Source organism: Prionailurus viverrinus, chromosome A3, assembly GCF_022837055.1.
Source record: "Prionailurus viverrinus isolate Anna chromosome A3, UM_Priviv_1.0, whole genome shotgun sequence".
NCBI lineage: Eukaryota > Metazoa > Chordata > Mammalia > Carnivora > Felidae > Prionailurus > Prionailurus viverrinus.
This window is the reverse complement of record NC_062563.1, coordinates 83,386,503-83,414,110: the sequence shown is the minus strand read 5'-3', so window position 1 is coordinate 83,414,110 and position 27,608 is coordinate 83,386,503. Positions and strand designations below refer to the sequence as shown.

Below are 27,608 nucleotides of genomic sequence, written 5' to 3'. Positions count from 1 at the left end.
CATTAACTGGTTTTTTTTTTTTTTAAGTTTTAGGAGAAAAACTACTTTGAAAATGTTAGCCTGAACTAAAACGTGAATTTTGTGATCTTCTAGTAGATGATGTCCCCTTTTGCTGCTTTGCCGGGTGCCATCAGTTCAAGTTTCCCTTTGTCAAAAATCATCAGAAGAATACTGTGATTTCAAAATATGAATTAAAGGCAGCATAGGTTATTTGCTCTGATTTCACTGAAATCTTAGGTTCCATTATACCATTTTTTCCCCTTAAGTGCTACAGAAAATGGTTCCAGGCAGGCATATAAAAACATTTCATCTAAAGTTCTTGATGTATGGCATTTTCAGTGAAAATGTCTTGCTTTCCCTGTTATTTGTGTAGTTGAGACTAACCCAGGTCCTTTCCAAATAATTTTAGGGCAGCATGACTTTTGTTCAGGGCATCTTGATGACTGGTTCAGCAATGACAATCCCCCCTAGGGATGTGGCCGCTGCTCCCAGAGGCCCCTGTGCTGCTAGGCACCATGAGCCGTCTTTAGATTCCTTCTTTGCCTTTTGAGGGAAAAGGAATCCAGGGTGGCTCAGTCGGTTAAGCGGCCGACTTTGGCTCAGGTCATGATCTCACGGTCCGTGAGTTCGAGCCCCGCTTCGGGCTCTGTGCTGACAGCTCAGAGCCCAGAGCCTGTTCCACATTCTGTGTCTCCCTCTCTCTGACCCTCCCCTGTTCATGCTCTGTCTCTCCCTGTCTCAGAAAATAAATAAAAAAACGTTAAATTTTTTTTTTTTTTTAAAAAGAAAAGGAATCCAGAGCCATGGCCAGTACCAAGGATCTCCTGTCATTCAACTTGGAAGTGATCAGTAGGTATTGAATGAGATGCTGCCTATGTTCAGAGCTATGTGCTGGGTGGTGTTAAATGAAAAAAAATGCCTGTGATCTGGGCCCAGCCCTGTCCTTGATTTCATTCCCTCTTCAGTGGGGGTTCATCATTACTGGCAATAGATTCCTCTTGGGCTTTCTTTTATTCTTACATCTACTGGAGTCTATAATCTGGAGCCATTAATTGCTCCATGTAGAAGCAACTTTCAGCTATTCCCTTTTGGTCTTTCAAAATCTAACTCTTCTTGGATGGGTATCGAGAAAGAGCTGCCCTAATAAATTCATTCGATAGTTTTGGTGGCCTTCTTTTTTGAGCCAAATAGAGTGACAGCCTCGGACAAATGACTTATTTATTTACTTATTTTTTTTGCTTTCTTCCTTGAGAGGAATGGCAGTCAGGGAGCGCATTTGAATCCTCAAAGCTTAGAGCGTTCAGGATATTGTATTGGAACAGATTAGAAAACATCAAGGACCGTTTTTCCCTGTCTTTGAGAGTTGGAGACCCCTCCCTGTTTAGCATCTATTAAAATTATATTTAACGACTCAAAACTATAATGAATTCAGTGACCATTTAATAAAAACAGATTTATTTAAAATCACTATGGGTTGGGGCGCCTGGCTGGTTCACTCAGAAGAGCATGGGACTCTTGATCTAGGTGATGTGAGTTCGAGCCCCATGTTGGGTATAGAGAATACTAAAAAATAAAATAAAATAAAATCACTGTAGATTATCTATCAACATTTATTTTTTTTATTTTTTATTTTTTTGTGTGCTTTATGAAATTTATTGAAAAATTGGTTTCCATACAACACCCAGTGCTCGTCCCAAAAGGTGCCCTCCTCAATACCCATCACCCACCCTCTCCTCCCTCCCACCCCCCATCAACCCTCAGTTTGTTCTCAGTTTTTAACAGTCTCTTATGCTTTGGCTCTCTCCCATTCTAACCTCTTTTTTTTTTTTCCTTCCCCTCCCCCATGGGTTCCTGTTAAGTTTCTCAGGATCCACATAAGAGTGAAAACATATGGTATCTGTCTTTCTCTGTATGGCTTATTTCACTTAGCATCACACTCTCCAGTTCCATCCATGTTGCTACAAAAGGCCATATTTCATTTTTTCTCATTGCCACGTAATATTCCATTGTGTATATAAACCACAATTTCTTTATCCATTCATCAGTTGATGGACACTTAGGCTCTTTCCATAATTTGGCTATTGTTGAGAGTGCTGCTATGAACATTGGGGTACAAGTGGCCCTATGCATCAGTACTCCTGTATCCCTTGGATAAATTCCTAGCAGTGCTATTGCTGGGTCATAGGGTAGGTCTATTTTTAATTTTCTGAGGAACCTCCACACTGCTTTCCAGAGCGGCTGCACCAATTTGCATTCCCACCAACAGTGCAAGAGGGTTCCCATTTCTCCACATCCTCTCCAGCATCTAGAGTCTCCTGATTTGTTCATTTTGGCCACTCTGACTGGCGTGAGGTGATACCTGAGTGTGGTTTTGATTTGTATTTCCCTGATAAGGAGCGACGCTGAACATCTTTTCATGTGCCTGTTGGCCATCCGGATGTCTTCTTTAGAGAAGTGTCTATTCATGTTTTCTGCCCATTTCTTCACTGGGTTATTTGTTTTTCGGGTGTGGAGTTTGGTGAGCTCTTTATAGATTTTGGATACTAGCCCTTTGTCCGATATGTCATTTGCGAATATCTTTTCCCATTCCGTTGGTTGCCTTTTAGTTTTGTTGGTTGTTTCCTTTGCTGTGCAGAAGCTTTTTATCTTCATAAGGTAATTCACTTTTGCTTTTAATTCCCTTGCCTTTGGGGATGTGTCGAGTAAGAGATTGCTACGGCTGAGGTCAGAGAGGTCTTTTCCTGCTTTCTCCTCTAAGGTTTTGATGGTTTCCTGTCTCACATTTAGGTCCTTTATCCATTTTGAGTTTATTTTTGTGAATGGTGTGAGAAAGTGGTCTAGTTTCAACCTTCTGCATGTTGCTGTCCAGTTCTCCCAGCACCATTTGTTAAAGAGGCTGTCTTTTTTCCATTGGATGTTCTTTCCTGCTTTGTCAAAGATGAGTTGGCCATACGTTTGTGGGTCTAGTTCTGGGGTTTCTATTCTATTCCATTGGTCTATGTGTCTGTTTTTGTGCCATCTATCAACATTTAAAAATACTTGTATTTCAAGAGACCTGTTGAGTGAGTTTATGATCTTTTCTTGCTGTACAAGTGGATGATTTATGGATGAGCGGCAATAACTATGGCCCCCGGGGGGAGAGCTGAACCTGTCCATTGCCTGGTGTCCATTTCCCACTGATCTTCTGTTAAACTGCCCTCCCCACATCCGGGGTTTATGGTCAGTCTGCCTGCGTAGTGGGTGGGATTACTAGCACTTGTAGATAAATCTCGTATCATTATCTAGAAATAACAACTTTCCTGTTGTATCTCAGAAAAGCCAGAGGCACGCAAGGACCAGCCTTCGTAGGACATAAACCCCACTCCTAAGGACACATAAATGGAGTGAATGACCACTCTGTTAGCAAATCAGCATCAACTTTTATTAGTCCTGAGCATTCTTCCAAGTATGTTTGCTGACAGCTCGTTTTCATTGACATCTGTGCCCAGGTTGTCTTTCGGGTACTGTGGGGCAGTTACAGAAGCCATGCCCGTTCCCAGGTGGATTCTTAATCACCAGCATTTCTTTGTAATTAATGATCTCCATAGAGAAAGCAGATGCTTGAGACCAGGCTGGCACTTCAGCCTTTCCTGAAAGAGCTTTTGGCTTACGTGACAACAACTCTACCTTCCTTGCTGTGCACTCTGAGAGCAGCACGGGGAGTTAGCTACATTGTCTTCATTTAGAGCTCAGCATGCACAGAGTCGAGGCAATCCAGCTTTCTCTTTCCAGATTTCAACCCAAGAGATGACTTTCGGCTTTCAGTGTTATTAAGTCATGCAGATGCAAAGATTTTTCAGATTGGAGGTGTCCAAGCTGGGTTTGGCTTTTTTGTGGTTTTCTTTTAAACACATGTTCCTTGTACCCATCCAATGAAAGAGATGGGTTGCCTGCCCTTGCCGTTGCCCCATGAGGCCTGCTGTTTGACTGGGCCTCTTGAATTCCATGAAACGGAGCGCAGACAGCATGTGTCATAAGGGCTGCTTGGGAAGGGTGAAGAGCAGAATTCGTGGCTGTGGGTGGGCGTGTGTTCTCATCACATCGCCAAAGAGCTGCAATGTGCAAAATCTGGCAGGAACTTGTTCCAAAGAAAAATAAAACAGCCCCTTTTTTCTGTTTTGAGAAATATTAAAAAACATCACTAACCCCCATGTTGAAGAAATGGAATCATTAGAGAATCTTTGTGAGTGTGTGTGTGTGTGTGTGTGTGTGTGTGTGTGTGTGTTTTAGTCATCTTTGAAACAGAGGTTAAGGTTTTGAACAGAGGAAAAGGGACTCACCGTATAAAATATTTTGGGGGGATTCTGTCACTTCTGTTGTAAACATGATACGCATTCTATTCAAATCTAATTGGGCAAGGATGAGGGGAGTTTGTTAGAGCTAACAATTAGGGGAAAGTCTATTACATTTAACTTTCTCCTGTTCTTTGATGTGATTTTGTAAGAAAAGCCATTTTTATCAGTGAAACCAGTTACAAAGGAAAGGTTTGTGTTTTTCATATGTGTGATTTGTCTTGTATACAAAAGAAAAAAGCATAGGCCACATTTACATTTATATTTGAGGCATAAGATTTTCCTTTTATAGTTACCTTGAGAAGGTCTTTAGTGATGTATATAGTTTGCACAATGGACATAAGCTGTCTTGATAATTAGGGGAGAATTTTGTGGGTTGTTTTGTTTTAAAGATTTTTAAGTAATCTGTATACCCAATGGGGGGCTCGAATTTACAACCCTGAGAGCAAGAGTCGCATGCTCCACTAACTGAACCAGCCAGGCGCCCCTGTTTTGTTTTTATTTTTAAGTGTTAATGTCCTTACTTCTTAAGGACTTACTTCTTAAGTCCTTACTTCTTAAGGACTACAGAAATGTTCCTCAGCCAAAGCCCCAAATTCCTGCATTTGGGGTCCTTCCTGAGTATACTTATTTCGAGTGTCCCCTTTTTGTTTCTCAAGTTAGTTGTCTTTTTTTTTTAAATGGCCAAATAAATAAATAGATAATGTTTTTAAAGGCCAAATAAATAAAACTGACCATCTTAGCCATTTTTCGTATACAGTACATTTGTGTTAATTATGCACTTTGTTGCGCAGCCAATCTCCAGAACTTTCTCATCCTGCAAAACTGAAACTACACCCATTAAACGACTCCCCATTCCTCTCTTATCCTAGACCTCAACAGTCCCCATTCTACTTTCTGTTTCTATGAGTTTGACTACTTTAGAAAGTGGAATCAGACAGTGTTTATATTTTTGTGACTGGCTTGATTTCCCTTAGTATGATGCCCTCATGGTTCAACCATGTTGTAGCAAATGGCAAGATTTCTTTTTTTTAATCGGAAAAATAATTTATTTATCCATTTTTTCATTTCATTTATCCATTTTATCAATTTTTTATCCATTCATCCCTTGATGGACATTTAGGTTATTTCTGCCTCTTGGCTGTTGTGAATAATGCTGCAGTGAACATAGGTGTGAAATTAATTACCTTTTGAGAAAAGAATTGACTTTCAGTGTTAAGAGTTAATCCTGTATATGCAAACACACAAGAAAAAGTGCCATTGTGTCATATCACCTTATGTTTATCCAGCCTCTTCAGTTTACACAAGAGCTTCCATATGCCAAGTTACTCACTGTGGGAAATCGTTGGGTAGGTAGCAATTTTTGGTCTGGGATGGTGTATGCGCAATGCCTTTGGGGATCGTGACTTTCCTAGAGATGAGCTTAGTCCTTGGAGGTGGCTGAAGCACACTGGTGAATGAAACGAGCTGTGGGTAGTTCCTCTTGAATGACATTAAGACAGGGGCCCTTTTATCCTTTCTTCCGATATTAAATGGCAGCCAAGAGTGACAGCATGACTTCAAGGTAGCGTAATTACATTGGCTTGGCCGTACTGACCGCCACCTTGTCAGTAAAGCTTTCTGGGTGGTTGGCCGTGGCCACTTGGTTGCCCTGCCTCAGGCAGTAGTCTTCAGCCACCACTGAATGCATGACCTACCACCTGGTTGGGCTCCATGGAATATGCATGTTGGTGATGGTCAGGGAAGCCCGGTTCAGCAGCTTAGCCTCCAAAGGTCTCAGTTATCTGTGAAGATTGTGAGTCTTGTAATAAAACAGTTTCTAGTCCTTCCACAAGCTGGTAGACTTTGTCATGTGGGGACAGCTCTAGTGTTCCCTGGAAGTTCTTTCTGAAATGAAACTAGAATATTCTCCCATAAATGAAATAATATTTTAAGAATACTTGGTTAAACTGTGAGCAAGCTTGGCAGCTAGTTGGTGTTGGCATTCTCCTTTTTTGCCCCGTTCTTTTATGGCAGGAGAGTAACTTAATAGAAGCACATGTACTGAGTGGACAGCTGTTTTGTAATAACTCGGAAGGAAATTGCCTTCGTAGGTCAAATCCTGTCTCTGTTGTGGTGAAGAACTAGTCAAGAATCTGCTGCTGCATGATCATCCTGTGAGCCTGAAACTTGCTTTGTCCCCGCCCTTCTGATTGTTCAGCAACAGTCGCTGCCACCATGGAAGGAAAGAGCAGTTTCCCCAGTAACACCTAATTTGGAATTCCTAAACTATAGTGTTGATACTGATACGCTTGTTACATTTGCATTTAAACCAGTCATTGCGAGCTTGGTTAACTTAAGTGCTTTCCTTTTGGTTTGTGTGCTTGCTTGCCTAAGTGAAAGATTTCTCAATGTTATTAGCAGACGGTCATCAGGTTGGCCCTTTTTAGGGCTGGTCAGGGTCCAGTGGTGCCAAATTTCAGGGGTCCCTGATGAAGCCTAAATCAGAAGTTTGGGGGTTCCTCCTTGCTTACCCTTTCAACCCTAGCCCATACCCAGACAGGAACCCTTTTAGCTCCAGAACTAAATAGAACTGGCCAGTCCCACTGAAGGTCGGGAATGAGGCTTCTTTTTTTCTTTTTCTTTTTATTCTTTTAAGTTTGTTTATTTATTTATTTTGAGAGAGAGAGAGATCACAAGTTGGGGAATGTCAGAGAGGAGAGGCAGAATCCCAAGCAGGCTCTGCACCATCAGCGCAGAGCCAGATACGGGGCTTGAGCTCATGAACCTTGACATTATGACTTGAGCCGAGATCAGGAGTCTGATGGTTAACTGATTGTGCCACCCATGTGCCCCGGGAATGAAGCTTCTATTTAAGGACACTCTTAGGAGGCAATCAAAACCATTTGGGAATATAACTATGATTCAGGTATTTTAGGAATTGATGAGGCTGTCACGAACTAGATTGGAAATCCTGGTGCTCAACCGGTTTTGGTTTTTCCTATGGGAAAAGTACATTCCAGTTTCAAAAAACTGATTTACAAGAAAATTTTTAGATCAGAACTCTTTTGTGACCTCGAAGGAGCCTGGACCAAACATGAAGCTTGAAGTGCACAGAGTTGCTTTATCAAAAGTCTGTAGGGGCGCCTGGGTGGCGCCCGACTTCAGCCAGGTCGTGATCTCGCGGTCCTTGAGTTCGAGCCCCGCGTCAGGCTCTGGGATGGCTCAGAGCCTGGAGCCTGTTTCCGATTCTGTGTCTCCCTCTCTCTCTGCCCCTCCCCCGTTCATGCTCTGTCTCTCTGTCCCAAAAATAAATAAACGTTGAAAAAAAAATTAAAAAAAAAAAAAAGTCTGTAATAAATATCTCTCCCCATTTTTAAGTTAGGCAGTTGATTCATTACCTTTTCCTAACATTTTTTCCCTTTCTCTCTGAAGGTTAATGAAGATTTGGTACTGGAACATCTGTCTTGAGTCAGTTGATAAAACATAGAGGATGAACTATTTGGGAGAAAGGGAGTACATCCCTCTTCTTCTCTTTGCCTGCATTTGGTCTATAAATATGTCTTGGGGATTTTCTTCCATGTGGCTAAAGGGAATCTCATGTTTGTGGATGCGTAAACCCAGGTAGATGGCTGCATCGTGCCTACGTTATTCAAAGGTCTTACTAAACTTCTTGAAACAATTTTCATCATTTTCATGTTTTTTAGAAATACTTGGATAGACCCATTTTGCTCCTGGGAACCTTATAATTGCATAATAATACTTGTACCGAGAGAACGTATCTGTTAGTTTGTTGTGGTTTCAGGTCTTTGTAGTTGGAGGGTTTTTTTTCTCCCCCAAATCAAAATATATTTTCAGTTGCATTTTACTGCTGCATGATTTCTGATCTGCTTTTGTAGAATATTTGTGTGGCTTAAGTTTGCTTAAGCCCTCTGGCAGAGCTGAAGGACTTTTAAGGCCCTTTAAAAAGAAACAACCACAAAAGTTAAAACGGGGGCCGAAGTTGAAAAGGGACGTCAAAGGTCATTGGGCCCTTACCCCTTATTTTACATATGAAGAAACTGAGGCTCACTCTCAGATTTTAGAGTCTGGGGTGTCTCACCCAAAAAGGAGAAGAAGATGTGCAGTAGAGGTCATGTCTGCTGACCTAGGAAACTAGCTAGACTGGCCATCTGAAAATGAAGATTGCCTCTGCTGCTGGGAAGTGTTGCCAAGCCAAGGAGGACTTTCCAGCTGCACTCCCCAGCAGTGCCATTTTTTTCATGTGGCTGTGTTATTAGCGATACCTCCTCCATTTCTCCCAACAATCAGTTGCCTATACATTAAGCTTGAAGAGACCTATGAGAATAATTTATATCCTCTAGATCACCTAAGTTAGATGTGGGAAATCTTTGCCACAACATAGAACCTCTCTTTAAAAAGTGGGGGAAGGGACTGTTTACAGAGATGAGATCTTAGTCCTGTATTTGTTCCCAGTGCCAGTTACCTTGAACAAGTCCCTTCTGTCTGAATTACAATTTTTCTAAGTGAGGGGTCTAGTAGATGGTTTCTGTGATTATTTTTTTTTTCTAGCTTAAAAAAGTGTATCTCTAACTTACTTGTGTGGCTTTTTGCTAATCCTGATTTGAAGACCTAAACTCCACTTGTAGGCCCACCTGTACCCTGGGCTCTACCTGGGAAAGGAAGAGATCCAGAATTCTTCGGGGAGAACAGATGCCTTGCGTGTACTTTGTTTCTTTCTTTCTTTGTGTGTTAAGCTCTTCATCTCTGTCGAAGCAGGTGGCAGAATCCTAGAAGAAAGGGAATAAATGAATTGGTAATTCTTGCCGCCTGAAAGGGCATCCTTGTCCAATAGATCTGTCGGGGACAGAAGCAGGGAGGCTCTTAAAATCTAGCCAGCATATTGTTAGCTCCACATGCTGACTTCCTTTCCTCCTCGTGGGCTAAATTATCACCTTCTTTTGTGTGAGAGCAGGTTTTATTAAGGACTGGCTCATAGAGGATTTTGTAGATTTAGAACTGGTAGTAACAAACATAGTTTGGTAAAGTAATTTCCTGACCTTTTCAGCACGGGGTTTGTTTTAGGGTGGGCGGGGTGGGGAGTGGCAAGTAAAAAGTGGGAAGTGTGAGCTGGACTGCGTGAGGAGAGGTAACCTGACTTTAGTACCGTTGTCAGCAACTTCTGATTGAGTGTTGATCGCCATTTAGAATAGTATAGCACTATGAATGTTCTCTCTCATCATGTTTATGGAAGTTTTCAGTTGTTGAGAAAAGTTGAAACGAGTGTACCAATACTCACTATATCCTGTCTGCAACTAGCATGTTACTGCTCTTGCTCTGTCGCACATGTATGTATCTGTCCATCCCTCCATCCAAGACTCCGTGTTATTTTTTTAATGTATTTCCGACTGGTTGCAGATACTACTGCATTTCTCCCTAAACATTTCAGCATGCCGATCATTAAGTCCACTCTTCCTTTCTTTTCTCCAATTCAGTGAGAAAGCAACCAAAGATATTCCGAGAAAGTCGGACTTGGAAGTTCAAGGGCTGCAATTTAAAGACCTGAATTGGAGATTATTAACTTTAAACAACTCCCTTTGCCATTTGTGTTTTGAAGTGCCAGTTTTTCTATTACGTGTGTACTTTCATGTGGTGAGAGTTCATTTTCTGTAGTAATCGAACATTTCCATTAGCTGGCCTTTGGGGGTTTAAATGTGGATTGTAAATACCACTTTCGGAAGGGTGTGTAAAACAGAGGGAGATTCAAAGAAAATTCTTGCTTTCAGAGTAAAAAGTAGGAGAAGAAGAAAGGATTCTTCAGGGGTGGGTTGTTTTGTTTGTTTTAAGCTGGCAATCCTTTGATCTTGATTAATTATGAACTCCACTGAACTCCGGGCTCAGCAAAGCAGCCGACAATAAAAGTAAAATCATAAACCTAGATTCAGACTTGGGCCTCTCGCCTCCCAGGCCTCCCTCACCCCTGCTTCACACTGGGTGATCACCCAGAAATTCAGCCCTTCAGTATAGAAACTTCCAGTCTGTAAGAAGTAGATTCATTCTATTTTGGGTTGAATAAATTTTCTTTAAGTAATTTACCCACGTCCAAGAGTTGTCCTTCTCTGGTGATTTTTGACAAAAACTGCGAAATCTTTAATAGATGTCCAGAACGTTAGGTGAACTGTTGTGTTAAAATCTTACCGTAATTGGCTAAAATGTTTTGTCTGACCCTGAAATTCCCACGTTAACTTAACCGTTTAAGAACCTGTGCATGATGTGTGATAGAATTAATGTTAAAATAGAACACACACATATCCATGTACGTGTTATCTTGTTACTTCGGTAACTGGGTACAGTGGATGAGATTCCTAGGTGCACAGGTTGAGGAGAGGAGGCCGACTGGTGACATGTCCAGTTGGGTTTGGAAGCCTTGTCTGGTATTGATATGCCTGGAAAACCAGAGTCTAAATGTAAGTTATCCCCCTTGTGCTAGTATAATCTTCACTTGTGACAGGGCAGAGAATCATTTGATGCTAAGTTTTACAGAAGAAATCTTTTCCAAAAAAAAAAAAAAAAAAAAAGATGGTTTTGATTTTGTTGAATTCCATGGAATTATAGTTTTTTATTTAAAATTATATTTACTTCTGTTGTTGTTTAATGTCCTAAAACCAGTGTTTTTTTTTTAATTTTTTTTTCAATGTTTATTTATTTTTGGGACAGAGAGAGACAGAGCATGAATAGGAGAGGGGCAGAGAGAGAGGGAGACACAGAATCGGAAACAGGCTCCAGGCTCTGAGCCATCAGCCCAGAGCCTGACGCGGGGCTCGAACCCACGGACCGCGAGATCGTGACCTGGCTGAAGTCGGACGCCTAACCGACTGCGCCACCCAGGCGCCCCAAAACCAGTGTTTTAAAACTCAAATAATTTAAAGTGTATTCCACAGCCTGCTATTAAGGTAATTAATTACCCACTGTATAGATAACTTGACATATAAGGATACAGAGGTCCCAAGTGGTTGACCAGGAAACCCACCCTAGGACTTGAGGGCTCATGCCCAGGAGTCTCCAGTTCCCTAATTTCCCCTAGGGTAGAGAAATTAGGATTTCTGCTATTAGTAGGGATTAGAGCAAATAGTTTTCAAATTTTAAGAAAAATGATTCCTTTCTTCACTGATTATGCATCCGCCCCACAATAAACTACCAAGCCTGTCCTGCCCCATTGCTTCAAGCTTGACCTCATTGGGGCCTTTCTTCTAGTTACGTGCATTCCTCACCCCAAGAGGTACTTGCTCAGGAAAGTTCTATCGACACAGGGAGGGTTGCCAAAGAGCCATTTAAAAAAAATCTGTCTTAGATACAACTTCTAAGATCGCCTTTTCAAGTGCTGAAGTTAAGATTTCCTTCAGCAAGCACTTCATTATCCGGGTTTAAAACTGCTCCGTGTTAGGGTTTGAGGTTATATATTAGCAGAACAGCCCCAACGCCTTATCTTTATTGTGCCCCAGCTGTAAGGCAGCTCATCATCATGGATAGTATATATTTAGCATTCTTGTGGCTTCTGAATTTAAGTGCTGAATTGAAATGTTGGGAGGGAAAGTTTTGTTTTCTTTAAAAAACTACAATTCTATCCCTAAGACATTTGATATGTTAAATAAGTAAAATCAAAAGATTTTTACGGTAGGAAAAAAAAAACCCTTCGAGTATAAGTAGAATCCAGCCGAATCACTCTTTTCCTGTGGAAGATTTATGCTTGTTCAGACTACAGGTGATAAAAGTCAGAGGTGAAATGAAAAACTTCATTTTGCACACAGTCCAGTGGAGTGAGTTTAATATAACTCTGTAAACCTTGCTGAGCAGCAGACTCACAAAAGTAATGGCTAGCATGCCCACACACTGCCATGGGCACCGCCACCTTCTGTTCACAGGCCATGAAGGCTTGCCTCTAGAATTGAAGCTATCACCCAGGTAGGGGCACAGAAGCTCTGACTTGCCTTGGCCAGCCATAGATTTCTCCGGGGTGTTAGAAGTGTCAGTAGTGCTCCCAGGTTAGTGCTCCCAGGCTGCAAGGACATCAGAGGATCCCTAATTGCCTCTGGTATTTCCTCAACTATTTCCTCAAAGGCCTCTTTAAGCCTCAGTAAAGCTTATGAGTTTAACTTCCAGTCCTGATCTTTGTTCCTTTTTGTCTTTGCTTCATTTCCTTTTCGTGGCTATTGTGGGTCATGGGACACAGCAGCGAAGAAAGAGGGAGCAGAGTGGTGAATGGCACACTGCCCAGTACCCTCCACTTGAGCCAGCCCTGCAGAACGTCCATTCCCGAGGACATCCACAGGGCAGGTGCCTTGGCCCCATGTGAGAGAGAATGTGCCAGAATGTTCAGTGCACGTGCTGCTCTGGCTCTTATGGCCGGAAAGTGTAAAGCAGTACTTAAGATTAGAAGATGTGTCTATTTACAGTGAATTGTAACTTAAAGGAAGACACTATAGAGGCACATAGAAGGCTAAATCAGCACTCCTTGGTAAACAGCGTATGGGTATTTTGAATCCTAGAATCACTGGCTTATAAACTACGAGTTTGTGGTAGTTTTTCTAAAGGAGTTTTTTTTTTTAATATAATTCCAATAGAAAAGGGGCGCCTGGGTGGCTCAGTCAGTTGAGCTGCTGACTTTGGCTCAGGTCATGAGTTTGGACCTGCATCGGGCTCTGTGCTGACAGCTCAGAGCCTGGAGCCTGCTTCGGATTCTGTGTCTCCCTCTTTCTCTGCCCCGCCCTGACTCGCACTCTGTCTCTGTCTCAAAAAGAAACATTAAAAAAGAATTTTTTAAATACTACCAAAATGTATCAATCATTCCTATTTCAAACACCAGTCTTGCTGGCAGTGTCCTTCACAATAGTGGAAAAAGCTACCCTTTGTGTTGTGTGCAGAAGAAAACGGTGTGTGGGTGAGTGGGTCTATTTATATGCTTCGGCGTAGCTAGGTAGCATAAACAACAAAGATGCTGGGTTTATACGTGGCATCGGAGGATGAGAATGGACGTGTCCCATATCTCCCCCTCTGGGTGAGGGTAGGGCTTGGACATGGAGGGCTCTAGTGACCTTGTGTACAGCAGAACTCACTGCCTTATGATGCAAGACTATTACTGGGGGTTCCTAAAACATTTTCTCCTATTTTCACTCAAGGGTTCTGAGCCCGCACATAGTAAAGGAGGAAAACCTATCCCCAGCCCCATACCCGGACCCCCCACCCGCCCACCCACTCTCTGTCTCCCACAGGACCCCTGGGTTTCAGTCTGTTGGTTCCTGGGTGAAGACTATCCCTAGTCATTGTTAAGACAAGTACCTACTACCACCATCACCCAAAAGGCTCTCTTTATGAGCAAACGTTTGATGTTCCGAAAATTCCTTCTATGCTTCATAGTGCCTGCTCATCAGCATTTGAGAGGAGAGCTGGTGCCTTTGCCAGAATTGGCTGCTGCCAGATTGAGCATTCAGTGGGCTTTTCTTACCGCTGTTTTCTATAATGGCCCAACTGTACAAGCAGTCCCCATTTAGGCAGACCTGTAAGTGGGCAGAGCAAGTGTCCTACCTTTAGTGGCTGGAACAGAGCTGAACATCTTGTTACCACCCAGCACAAACCTACATGATGTATAACTTCCTTGCCTATAATTTTGGAACACACACATTTATAAAATGAGACCAGTCCCCTGTTTAAAAAAAAAAAAAAAAAAAAGATCTTAAGTAGTTGATGTTTCATGAAAGAGCCACTCACGAAACCTGCTTAAATAGAATAGGACCAATATCTGGCTTTTGAACGCATTTGATACTGAAATACTTTGTTGATGCTTTTTTTTTTTCAATGACTAGACACATATTTCATATACACTATGTGTTCTACACACATACAAAACTTGATATACGTATGTAATAATGAAGTCAGACTTTGTAAATCTGTAGGCACGACGGTGACTGGTGGAGTGGGGTGCAGGATACAAATGCAGTAAAGAGTGTGCCTGGCTCCCCTGGAGGACTTGTGTTATATTTGGCTCAGCTGGCGGCCGGTGGTTGTGCCAGGTAGAAGAGGGAGCCTGAGAGGCTAGGATCTTGGTTAATCCCTCTCAAGGTCTGGTGAAGTAGTAAAGGGTGGAAAAGAGCGCAGGGAGGAAGTTAGCTGTAATGTTCAGCATAATGGAGAGATACAGGAGCCCTGTAATCAGATGAAGGCTGGCCGTGAGGAGGGGGCCGGGAAGTAGCTGGGGGGGGGGGGTACATAAAAGTTCCAGTCTCCATCTCTGGAGCTGTGTGGGGGAGGGGTGGGAGCACAGGGCCAATTCACAGATGGCAGATGGAATTATTTTCCGCTACAGGTGTGCCTGAAATGTAGGCTCAAACTAGGTCTTTATAAACCTGATTTGCATTGATAATTGCTGATGGTCCGTTTTGGATTTTCTTCTGTTGTCAAGAGCCTGACGGCCGCTCCTCTGCTGTCTGATAGCTGAAAAAGGCAGGCAGTCTGCAAACCCACTCTTAGTGGCCAGGGGAGCTGGTCTTTAAAGGACCTTTTCTTGTAATCAAAGTCAGGCTTTCAGGAAAAATAATGATGATGGCTACAACTTACTAAACTTGTCTGTATCAAGCACTTGACCTCTAGCACTACTTTTAACCCTCAGGACATCCCATCTCTGCTTTTTGCAAATGAGAGAATCTGAAGCTGCACTAGAGGATTCTTTGGCTACTGAGAAGGTCAAGGCACTGCTGGACCTGTCTGGCTCTGAATGCTGCCTCATCACCCTTTCCTACACTTCCTTTGTTTACCTTGTTTACTTGTGTAACAAGGTCCACACAGGGTCCACTTTGAATCTGGAGGGAGCTTAGAACACAAAAGCCGGAGATCTAAAGCTTGCTGTGCATCAGCACCCCCACATAAAAATCTAGTTTTGGAACTGTTCTTACCCTGCCTCCCCATCCTACCGTAGGATATCACCTACCTCTTTTGCACATGGAGTGATCACAGGACAAGTCTTATTTTTACAGCTAAGCCCATATGTTGGGAATGCAAAGCTTTTTCCTTAAAGAAACCACATTTAAATGGCAGATCTCCAGTTCAATTCATAAAAGCCACTTTTACTCATAATACACCGAAAGAATATGGTAATGTTTGGGTAATGGTAGTCAAATCCCATATGTGAGGGCACTGAGTCTTTGGGGGCAGTTTAGCTCAAGGTCAGACAGTAGGATTCCATTCAGTTGGTGTTTGGATCCACGTGTGGAACTTCACCAGTTCCTAATCAGTTATACTGGTTTAGCGGTTGCTGCTTGCAGAAGCGTTTTCTTAAAAATGTGTTATTTTTGACAATAATAGCATTTTTTGAAATTCTTAAGCATACCACCACCATTTTCTGTGCACATTAAAAAACGAATCTGCCCTTGCCCTTCCTGTTCCATCCTCCCCCAAACGAACCCGACATATGGCTTAAACATGTTGTTTGATTCTTTCCAGAAAGAGAGAGGGGAAGGTGGGAAGGGAGTCTTCCTCCTTTATACCTTTGTGGTAGTAGAGTTCACTGTCATTTCTGTTCTGGGTGGGGTGAAGTGCCTGAGTAACATAAATACACCACAGATAGGAAGCAGTTGGCAAGTGGCCATGCAGCTGGATTATCCAGACATCCTTCACAGCTTTTAGTGCAACACTTTATCCCCTGCCTTGTTTTAAATAGCCAGATGCCTCGGTTAATGCTGGCTGATGGGGTTGTTGCCAGAGGAGATGGGCTGCTGGGCGTTCTGTTCCCTTGCTCCCAACATACACACACCCCATCAGACAAGTCTGTGCTCTTGAGAAGGGCCACAAGAGGAATTAGGGCAAGAAAGAGGATGCTGCAGGCTGCGAGCAAAGGCCAAAATGAACAGCCCCTGTAGACTAGAAGCCAACGGGTGAGGTATTGTTTTTAGTCTCTAATAAATGAATACTCTTTGGAAATGAGTTTATGGCACCAATATAACGCAAACTTCCCTTTTTCGTGTTTACTTAATCTCCTCAAAGGAAGGGAGAACACACAGCTGCAACACAAAAAAAGTAAACAGCATGTTTTCACAAGAGGTGTGTAGAGTTTCAGTTACTCGCCTTGGCCGTTTCCTATTGGGATGAACCCATAGCATACTCCCAGAAGATTTGAGAAAGCTGTGTTTCATACTAGAGAATTACAAATCCTGGGGACCCTTCATTTTTCTAGAATAAATGGGGTGGGGCAGGGGGGAAGGTATATTCTCAAATTGTTTGCATGTAACTAATCTACACAAATGTTATCAAACGTTCCTGATGTCTTCGATCTAAAGGAATATGGGTTTGAATCCTGAGATGGATGGATTGACGATAGAAAACATGTGCTTATTAAATTTAGTTTTCTTGTTAATCTTTATCCTGTCCCAATTAAGCTATTGTGGCTCATAAGCAAATGAATATTGAAGGCTCTACTTTTTCTCAGAGATTTTGTTAGCTAAGAATAATTTTTTTCATCTGTTTATAAAATGTGTTTTACCCGTTTGTTCCTTAGCCTATCACACACACATAAAGCAGTGTTGTAGGCTCTAGGGACAGAGCAGCGAACAAAAAGGGCAAAGGCACTGCTCCTATGGCATTTACATTCTAGTTGGCAAAAGTGGGCAAATAGGGCAGATGTGGTTTTAGTAACAGGTAGAAAGATGAAGAAGAATGAGAAGATTTAAGAGGGATGGAGGGTGTTACTTTATATAAAGTGGACAAAGAATCTTCTCGGATAAAATAACCTTGGGCAGAGAACTGAGTGAAATAAGGAAATGAGCTAAGTCGGCATATGGGGGGAAAGAGTGAGGAAATAGCAAGTGCAAAGGCCCTGAGGTCAAAGTGTGCTTAATGTGGAGGACAAGGGCAATGGGACTGAAGTAGAATGAGCAAGCAGGAGAATGATAAGTGCTCAATTTTGCTTTTTACTCAGAGTAATGTAGGAAGCTATTGTATAGTTTGTTTGAGTAGAGTATCATAATCTGACTCACCTTTCTATTGTCATAGAAAGTTGGGCAGAAGTGGAAGTAAGGAGGCCAGTTAGGAGACTGTTGAAATAGTCTGAAAGGTGTTGGCAGCTGGGATCAGGGCAGTGTCGAGGGAGGTAGTAAAAAGTAGATTCTGGATATATTTTGAAGAGAGAACCAATAGGATAAGGTATGGAGAATGAAGAGTTCAATCTGAAACATGTTGGTTGAGATGCTTCTTAGACACCCAAGGAGAGAAATCCTTAGGCATTTGATCTGCTCAGGGAAGAGGTCTGGGTGGAAATGTGAATTTTGGGCACTGTTAACGCCTTTAGAAGGTGCTTGGTGTGGGTCCTGGGTGCTTTAGCCATAGTTAGAGGAGAGGCAGAGAATACTGGTCACAAGTAATAGGCGTGCTAGTGGGCGCAGGTACAAGGTCCCTTCTGACTGCCTATTTTTCACAGGGAAATTAAAGGAAGCTCATGCATCATCTGAGAGGGACAGGGTAGGTGGACCTGTGAAATTATCTTCTTGGGGACAGATCAGAGAAATGTAACAGGATACTGGGAGGCACTTAAGAGCTCCCCGCCTGAGGTTAGTGACTAAAACTAGATCTAAAACCGACCAAAGTAGTATTCAACAGCCTGGGTGGGGGCATGGAGTTGGGTGGCCGGTAGAATTTCATCGGGGTTGGGGTTCACCAGGCAGTACGGTGGGGAAAGAGAGGACAATGTGTTATGTTTTGTACAAAAGAGTGTCGTGATAGACCGTGGAACTTGAGTAGTGAATCAAGTGAGAACATGAAGGATGTGGGGAAGGGGGGAAAGGGAAAGGTGGTCAGAGCAAGAGATATTGTTCCCAGAGAGGTGAAGAATTACAGGAATTTGGAGGGAGTGAGCTGCAAAGTTGAGAAATGGCAGCTAGAGAGCAAGATGTTTGAAACTGAGGTGAAGGAGGTTGTGCAGATATTAGTAATGACAAGGTCGTGTGTGTGAGGTAGGCGTGGGTACCTGAGGTTGGGTGTAAGAGAATGGCATTGGAAAAGAGTTCCAGAAACTGAGAGGCCAAGGAATTGTACGGATCCTTTGTGTGAATAAGGAAATTGTCAAGAGTCACAGCAGGGATCATGGTGGAGAGGTGGAGGGACAGTGAGCCCGTTGGCCCATGTCTTCCAAGGGTGAGGGGAGGGATGCGGCCCAGAGGTCTGTAGAAGATTGAAGAAGGGTAGTGCAGGCATGACCAGGCTTGTGAGCTTCAGAGAAACTGGAGAGCTGGCCAGTAGCCTGGAGCAGAGGTGACTACCCTGCCCCACATCTAGGCTAAGCATGGAGAGATGTAGGAGAGAGAATGTGGCCTCATGTCAGTGGGCCCCAGAAGCTCAGCCCAGAGCACATTTACATTCAGGTTAAGAGAGTGAAAAGAACATCTGAGTACCTGGATTAGTCAAATTCACAGAGACCAGAGTATAGTGGCGACTGCCTAGGGGCTGGGCAGAGGGGAGGATGGAGAGTTTCATGTTTAACGGGTATGGAGTTTGAGTTTGGGAAGATGAAGGAAGTTCTGGATTGGGATGGTGGTGACAGTTGTAGAGCAGTGTCGGTGCACGTAATGCCACAGAAGCGTACAGTTAAAACGGTAAATTTTATCTCACATGTATTTTACCAGTTTAAAAATAAAAGGGATGATCTGAGGAAAGGATGTTGGACCTTGAGTGCAGGGGCACTGTGGAGGGAGTTGGGGCACAGTAGAGGGTGAGCCGCAGGGAGTCATGGGAGACCTAGGTGGCTCCCCCTTTGAGGGTGAGTGCGGTGAGCAGGGGTTGGGGGCAGAGGGACTGTCTAAATGGTCTCTGGGAGACTGAAGATGGAGTGGCCGGGCTCTGCCTGGCGCTGGGGTGGGTGGTGGTCTTCCCCTGAGTCCCAAGGAAAGAGGGGGTTCTGTGCTACTCTACATCTCTGTTGCCCTAGAATCTAGCACAGCGCCTGACATGTAGAAGATGTGAATATATGTTTGAATGCATAAAAAAATGACTTCTATCCAAAGAAACAAAACCGCAAAAAAGAATTTAAGTGGCCTTGCTGAAAAATCCAAATACAGTTCCCCAAAAGTGATGAAGAATGAAAAGCTAGAGTTGGTCTCTGGAGAAGAAAGAGGATTTTTGGCAAATGTGCAGAAGAACTTACTGCGAAATTGAAGTTTAGACTGGAAAAAATAAAATCATAAACAGAAGGCTATACATGGGTAAAGGGTGTTGGAACTGAAACATTTTCCCACCTATGCAAATGATTGCGTGGTGGATTTGCGATTTGGAAGGGAATTATCCTATTTTGTGCTAAATCAGAAGATTATTAACTTTATAAAGTGTTAAGCCTAGGTCATGCGTTGGTTCCTAACTTACAGATAACAAATTATAGCAATTAGCTCATTCATTTTATTATTAATAGTTAGACCCAGATTGTAGAGAATGTTATGCCTGCATGCATCTTCAAAGACACATAGATATTTGCAATTGCTGGGTATCTTTTTAAAAATGTGCTTTTGTACCATATTTAGTTTAAGTGTTTTTTGTTTTTTGTTTTTTTCCCTAAAAGTGGAGAAGGGTTACCTTTTAAGGTTGCTGCCAGGCATCGATTTTCTTTTGAAGGGTCTAGAAAAGTGCTGGCTGGTGGTCGTCTTGCCTTGTGAAACATGTCCTGCAGCTGCCAGACCATTGTCATGCCCCATTCTTCTTGTTGTCGTTTTAGTGACAGCTATATTGTGCGTGTCAAGGCTGTGGTTATGACCAGAGATGACTCCAGCGGGGGATGGTTCCCACAGGAAGGAGGCGGGATCAGTCGCGTGGGTGTCTGTAAGGTCATGCACCCCGAAGGCAATGGACGAAGCGGCTTTCTCATCCACGGTGAACGACAGAAAGACAAACTGGTAATGGTAGACATGCAACGCGTGGTGTTAAATCAGCAACGACTGATTGCTTTCCGTTAATCATGGCCCTCTTCTCATAGGTTTGTTTGTCTCCTCCCGCACCTCCCCCCCCCCCCCCCCCCCCTTATTTCTCTGACTTCAAACTGTTGTGAAAGCTTCGGAAGTTACAACTCTGGAGCTGATGCCAAATACAAAACATAACCCTGACTTTCCAGTGAAGTCCTTTCTTACCACACCAGATAACGCAGGTGCTTAGTATATTTGGCCATCTTGTTTGCGTCTTTGATTAATTAAGCTGTCTTTCTGTCACCGTAACAAGATATTCAAAACAGAAGCGTGTTCTTTGTCATGAATCACATTCTAGTGAGCTGTGAAGCCTGGGCTTTTAAAAATGTAGGGTTTATTCGTGGAGCATGCCGTCAAGGTTTGGATGGTAAAAGGTCAAATGCAAAGGCAGAATGTCACCTGATACTTGGTTATTTGTAAATACTGTTTATCTAAAAGATACTGTAGCTTTTATTTCCTATACTAGTGAATAAAACATGTTTGGAAAATGTAGTGGTATCACATGTCTATAATAATTCTACATGCTTGTTAAATACATACTTTGGAGAGTAATATTCTCTCACGTGAGTGGAGCATTAGTAGCTCATAACATAGAGTTTCATGAAGGAACGTGGATGTCCAGTTCTGAGCTATGAAGGAATCCATGATATGAAGAAAAGTTGCTATTTTTAATTGGTAGCCTTGAACCTGGAAGAACGTTGCTCCTATCTGTACTTGATCATGGAGCGTATACTCAGAAGCCAACTGTTGCTTCAAAATGTGCAGGATCTTATTGGATCTCAACAGAAAAAATATAAAGACAGCACAGGAAATGTCACTGTGACATTTGAGACCCTTAACAGCGAGCGTGTCTGTTGAGTGTTACGTGTTAAATGTACAAATGTAATCTGCTTTTGCAACCACTTCTTACTGTTTAAAAAAGTTACCAAATAGATAAGACAGAACAATTTGTAAGTGTTATATATAGATTAACAGAAATGCTATTTTCACGCTTGATTCATTTCCAAAAATGAAATGAATGAAAGTTTAAAGGGAGAACATAGCTCATTTTAAGAAGTGTGTCCATTCAGAAAATTCCCTATGTATTAGTCAAATAATTAAAGCATTCTTATTTACAATGTAGCCATATTCCCAGTAAAAAGTAAAATAACACCATTGAGCTAACATTCACCATGTGCTAAACACAGTGCTAGTCCTTTAGTTCACTGTGTCCTTACAATAGCCTGTATAATTATAACTGAAAAAATTAAGATTTTTAGATAAACTCCTTGTTCTTCGTGACCCATCTTGAGAGTATGTAACTAGTATTTGATACTCCATCACTCTGACCCTAAAACTGAGCCAAGCCACATGTGCTCAACCACCTTTAGCCTTTTAGGGTAGTTTTTCCCCCTTGTGCATATTCCTCTTTTTTCATAGCTCCGAACAGAGCTTGTCAACCATTTTGTGTCTCATTTGCTTTGCCTTAACATTCTCTAAGGAATTTTCCTCGTTGCTGTATAAGGTTGATATAATATTGTTTATTTGGTGATCTCCTTAGGGTTATTATAAATATTAAGGTTCTTTCCCTCCTCTCCCCCTCCCCCACCCCCTGCAGTATTACCTACCTGCATTTTCCACCTTTACTATTTTGTTGGAATAATTTGGGGTCAAATTTTTATGACTGTTGATACTTGTACAAAGGACTGCTACCAGCATATAGGAGAATTTCCTTGAGGGTCATATATTTTAAATCTTTTTTAATTTTTATTCTATTTGAGAGAGTGAGAGCACGAGAGAGAGAAAGAGAATCTTAACCAAGCTCCATGCTCAACGTGGAGCCCGACACACGGCCCAATGGGGGGCAGGTGCAGGGGGAGAATCCCATGACCCCTGGGATCATGACCTGAGCCAAAATCAAGAGTTGGGCACTCAACTGACCGAGCCTCCCAGGTGCCCCGAGAGTCATATATTTTAAATCTTTACCAATTTGACAGAGTAACAGTAGTATCATATTATTAATTACTAATGGTATCAATGTTTTTCTGTTTGTTAAACAGTTGTTTAACAGTTGTAACAGTGAATTATCTGTTAATGTCATTTACTTATTTATTTATTGGGGGCCTTTTCTCCTTGGTATATATGCCCTCTTATGTAAGAAAGATATCAATCTTCATCTGCCATATTTACTGCAAATAGTTTTCTAGTCTGTTGCTTGCCTTTTTATTTAGTTGGTGTTCTTTTTCTAACAAAAATGTTGATAAATTTTTTTTCACTTTTTCCCTTTGTATTTTTTTTATTACTTTCGTGTTAGCAAATTATCTTGCCTGAGCAGTTAAATCTTTTTAGATCTATTTTTTCTTGGTATTTTCATGGTTTATCATAGAATATGTCAACCTAAAATGGCCTTTAGATTGTCTCATCCAGGCCCTTCATTTTAGAAATATATTTTAGAAACTTGTATCTTACCACTGACTTGCACTTAATAATTGTAAACTTTTACCATTTTGGTCAAAGCAAAGCCCTCAGTTAAATTCCTGTAACATTCTTAAGGAGGAGGATACTTTTATCTCTGCTTCGCAGTGGGGAAACTCAGTGCTCCAAGAAGTGATGATCCGTTTCCTCGGTCTAGGGCATGTGGTTATTAGCAGAGCCAACATCAGGAACCATTTCATTGTGAATCCCCAACCTGGTCCCTTCATACTAATTCTGCATAGCAATAGGGCAGTCGTGGCTGTGAACCAGCTTCTGTAATCTGTTGCTGTTGCACAAGGATTGTGTGCCTTGGCTCATTTCCATCCCCCCCCCCCCCGTCATGTTTCTCTGTCACTCCATTTCTCTTCCTGTCCCATTTATATTCTGTGACTCTCCACTTCCAGACTTTTGTATGTAGTCGTGTTGAAATCACATGCTCATATACCCAGTTGTGCTTTCCCATCTTTCCATCCCTCACACTCTGGGAAATTCTAGACTCTTGTATCCAGTGCTGCTTAACTCTGACCCCCTGCCCTGTCCCACAATACACACATACACACACACCCTTTGGACATAGGGTGACTCCATACTTCCATAATGCAGCACTCCTGCCCACATGGGTATGAACCCACATGGGAGCTTGCAAATGGTATACGTTGTGGAAGGACCTCCTCTCTAAGTGGTGGAATGGTGGGGAGAGGGTGGAGATCATTTCTGAAATACGGTGGGTGGATAGCACCAGAGTTCCTAGTATTCTAACTAGATAGGACAAGAAATGCTTTCTCTGGTAGGAACAGTGTTACCACTGGTTTTTCCGATGTAGTGCAGTTCTAGAATTTAGCACATTGATTTTTGTTATTATTTGAATTCTGTGTTGAAGCCTATGAACAGAATTTCCATGGTTTCTATGGAAAAAAAATCTGTGTTCCAGACATCCATTAAGAAGTCCTTAATTTGGATAATTTTTTTAAGTTGGAGACAATCAAATTTTCCTGAGAAATTATGTGTAAATTTAAAATTTCTGAGTTGAATCATTTTTTTGAGTTTATTTATTGTTGAGAGACAGAGTGCAAGCAGGGGAGGGGCAGAGGGAGAGAGTCACAGAATCTGAAGCAGGCTCCAGGCTCTGAGCTGTCAGCACAGAGCCCAGTGTGGGGCTCATACCCATAAACCATGAGATCATGACCTGAGCCAAAGTCGGACACTTAACCGACTGAGCCACCCAGGCGCCTCTGAGTTGAATCATTTTAAATGAACTAGAGAAGTTTATTCCTTAAATCCCATGAGAAATCAACTTATGAAGATGAATCACATAATCTGAAAGGTTGGTCGTTCCATTGGTTGTACATGTGCAGGTCTGTGAGCATGTACGTGCACGTGCACACATGCACACACGCGTGCGCGCACACACACACACACACACACACACACACACACACACATTTGGTAGGAGATCCAGCTGGTAAAGCTCTTTAACAGCAGTTTGCCAGGATATTCATTTTAAATGTACATACTTTTTAACCTGACAGTTTCGTACTTAAACCCTATCCTATAGAAATAGACTTATACACAAAGATTTAAGGAAAGCAATAGTTCTCAAACATTTTTGGTCTCAGGATCCCTTTACACTCTGAAAATTTATTGAGGGACCCCCAAAAGCTTTTGTTTTATGAGTTACAGCTACTTATTTTTACCATATTAGAAATTAAAACTGAAATGTAAAAAAATTATTTATGACATCCCTCTAGAACCATTTTCCAGAATAACAATAATTGGAGAGAAGACTAGCATTGCTTTATATTTTTGCCCTCTCTTTAAATATCTGGCTTAATAGAAAATAGCTAGATTCTACTATCTACTCCTGCCTTCAAGCTGTTGCAGTATGTTGTTTTGGATGAAGTATATGAAGAAAATCCAGCTTCACACAGATAAGTAGTTGGAAAAGAGGGAAAACCTTTTCAGGTAATTGTAGATGTACTTCTTGGATACGACACCAAAACTCGGCTTGTAATAGTTTCTAAAATGTGGAATCTGAAGCCACATTAATGAACTTTTCATACTGTGGTACATTAAAAACTACTGGTTTATGTTTCACTTTGAATGGTGGATCTTTTAGTCATTCCTGATTTTTTTGAACATCATGTCATTTGAAAAATAATGGTTTACTGAGTTCAGCAGATCTGCCAAATGTTGCTACATCTAATTCTACATAATGAAAAAGTCCCATTTCTTAACATCACCACTAATATCATTAGAAAAGTCGTTAAGTATTGGAAGCTGTCCAAAATTCTAATTTCACTTGAAAGTTCAGATTTTATTATTGGCAACAAATACCTCCAGTTGTTTTCCTTGAAGTGACAGGGTCACTGTGTTCATTTTCGAGAAAGTGTCTGCTAAGTACCGGGTCTGAATAACCATAGTTCATCTGTCAGTTGCTCTTTCAAGTAAACCTGGTGATCCATGAAAAAGGCAGTTAAATTCAACTCACTACTGAAACCGTTGCGCAGGTACTTTTCCTTGAGACAGGCGTCGTTCTTCCGTATGGCGGCAGAAGTGAAAAGGCTGTTAGAAATGCCCTTCCCTTTTCATCTATGCATTTGTGCAAAGCCAAAGTTTCTTCATATACGTCAGCCCAAGCAGCATATAATGGCAGATTGAATGAAGAAGCAGATAGGAGAATCCAGTTAGGTACACCTCCCATTTCACCACACAGGCTAAGAGCTGTGTATTCAAGGGTCAAGATGTAATGATTTTTAGCTTCTTCATCAAGGGCCATCCTACACAGAACTGGCATTTTCCACTTTGACCTTGTGGCGGTGATGAATCAGGTGACCATAGTACAGTTTGGTGCCACGACACTGCCTTGATGCATGCCACAGCACAGCAGTTTTTACCCCCCTGTGCCTTTTGCACCCTCAGTAGAAATGGCAACACAATGAAATGGCAAAATGTCCTACTATCTGAAAATAGTTATGCCATCCTGGAGCCTGAAGTAGGTAGAGAGGGAGGGCTCCCTAGAGCTCGCAGAACAAAATTTGAGATCGTGTATAGAGGTATTCATTCCAGCACTATCTCTAAAACTGGCTGATTAGCAAAATCTACATGCCCGTTAGTAAGTATGGAGAATGACTGACTAATTCCAACGTGTCCACTGAGCCATTAAACAGAACTTGGTATTTTTCTGTATCTACCTCTAAGACGTGTCCTTGAGGAAAAGGCAACTTGCAGAGCCTTTTATAGGTATGGCCATGTTTAAAAACACACACAAACTTATGTGTGTATATAAAGAAGCCACAGAAAGGAACGTGGCATTGTGTCCACCATACTGATAGTGGCTGACTCAAGAGAAATGGAGAGGCATTGAGGGTGGGGGCGGAGAGGCAAGCAAGTATGGAGCCTTCACATATTTGTGTAGATTACTTAAATCTTGGACAATATACAGTTCTTGTGTCTATTTTTTTTTTATTAAAATTTTTTTTCAACGTTTATTTATTTTTTTTGGGACAGAGAGAGACAGAGCATGAACGGGAGAGGGGCAGAGAGAGAGGGAGACACAGAATCGGAAACAGGCTCCAGGCTCTGAGCCATCAGCCCAGAGCCTGACGCGGGGCTCGAACTCCCGGACCACCAGATCGTGACCTGGCTGAAGTCGGACGGTTAACTGACTGTGCCACCCAGGCACCCCAATTGTGTCTATTTTTTTAAAGCTCCCAACGAGAATATATAATCACCTTTTTCCTCCCCGTGCATCTCATTTTCAAAGATACCTTTTCTAAAGCCCTTCTCAAGTTTGGAGTTAATGCCAAACCTCACTAGGGTTTAGACCTGTGAAGATGAAAACATCTGAACTTTTTCATTTTTGTCATTAAACCTGGATATGTAGTGATGTTATTTTGCTTAACAGGATGTAAAGAGATGGTACCTGATCCCCTTCCCCTCACTTATTTTAGGTGGCTGAACTTTACTTTTCTAAGAATTTTAGAACGTCTTTAAGAAAATTTACCATTGAGTAATCTTAAGCTTGGAAAACATGAACCAAAAGCTAATTTTTTTCACCCTAAAAATATGGAGAGGGGCACCTGGGTGGCTCATTCGGTAGAGCAAGAGACTCGGGGTCACCATCTTGGGGTCGTGAGTTTGAGTCCCACGTTGGGGGTAGAGTTTACTTTAAAAAAAAAATACGGAGAAACTGGAAGTCTTTGTTTTTACAAAAAGTTTATTTTGAGACTTTGAATTGAGACTATTAAATTCTAAAATAGATAACATTTGTTGGTTAAAGCCTTGGTTATTTGGATTTCCCCAATTTGGAATGGGGCTGGGCTGACATTTAATCATTGCACTATTCTTAGAGAAAAATGGCCATAATAAGCGATTTAATCATAAATAGAACTGTGTGAGGGGAGTGTTGTCTTCTTTCAATACAATGTAATAAAGTGAACTGCTTTGGACTGCTATTTGATATACCAATTTGACTATTATACTCATCTATTTATTAAGTCAGAGAACATTTATTGGCAGCACTTAGTTTGTTTGCTTAGATGTAGTCTTGAAACTCGTACTCATTCAAAGTTCTTCTCTTATTTGAACTTACACTAACTTAGGCAAAGCTTCACTCTTTCCCTTCGCTTAGTCTAAAAGTAATAAGATTTTGTTAAACGTGGAGCTTTGCCAGCACAAGAGCAAACCTATTAAAATTCAGCAGAATCCCTTTGGTGCACATAATAAAGCCATAGGAATAAATATCGTCGCTGTTTTGGAGGTTTTTTTATGAATAAAGAATGAAGTTTACATTTGTGGGGTGGCAATGCTGCTTTTCTTGTGTAATATTAAACTCTGGTATCTTTATCAACAACAGCAC

General features: G+C 41.8%; 1 protein-coding gene across 1 annotated transcript in view; it reads left to right on the top strand.

Annotated features, from left to right (window-relative positions):
• SPRED2 (sprouty related EVH1 domain containing 2) overlaps positions 1 to 27,608 on the top strand; it is a 114,469-nt gene that overhangs the window by 62,779 nt on the left and 24,082 nt on the right. Inside the window, exon 2 of the mRNA XM_047852395.1 lies at positions 20,053 to 20,230. Within this exon, the coding sequence (XP_047708351.1) occupies positions 20,053 to 20,230 (178 nt within the window). The remainder of the gene's footprint in view (positions 1 to 20,052; positions 20,231 to 27,608) is intronic.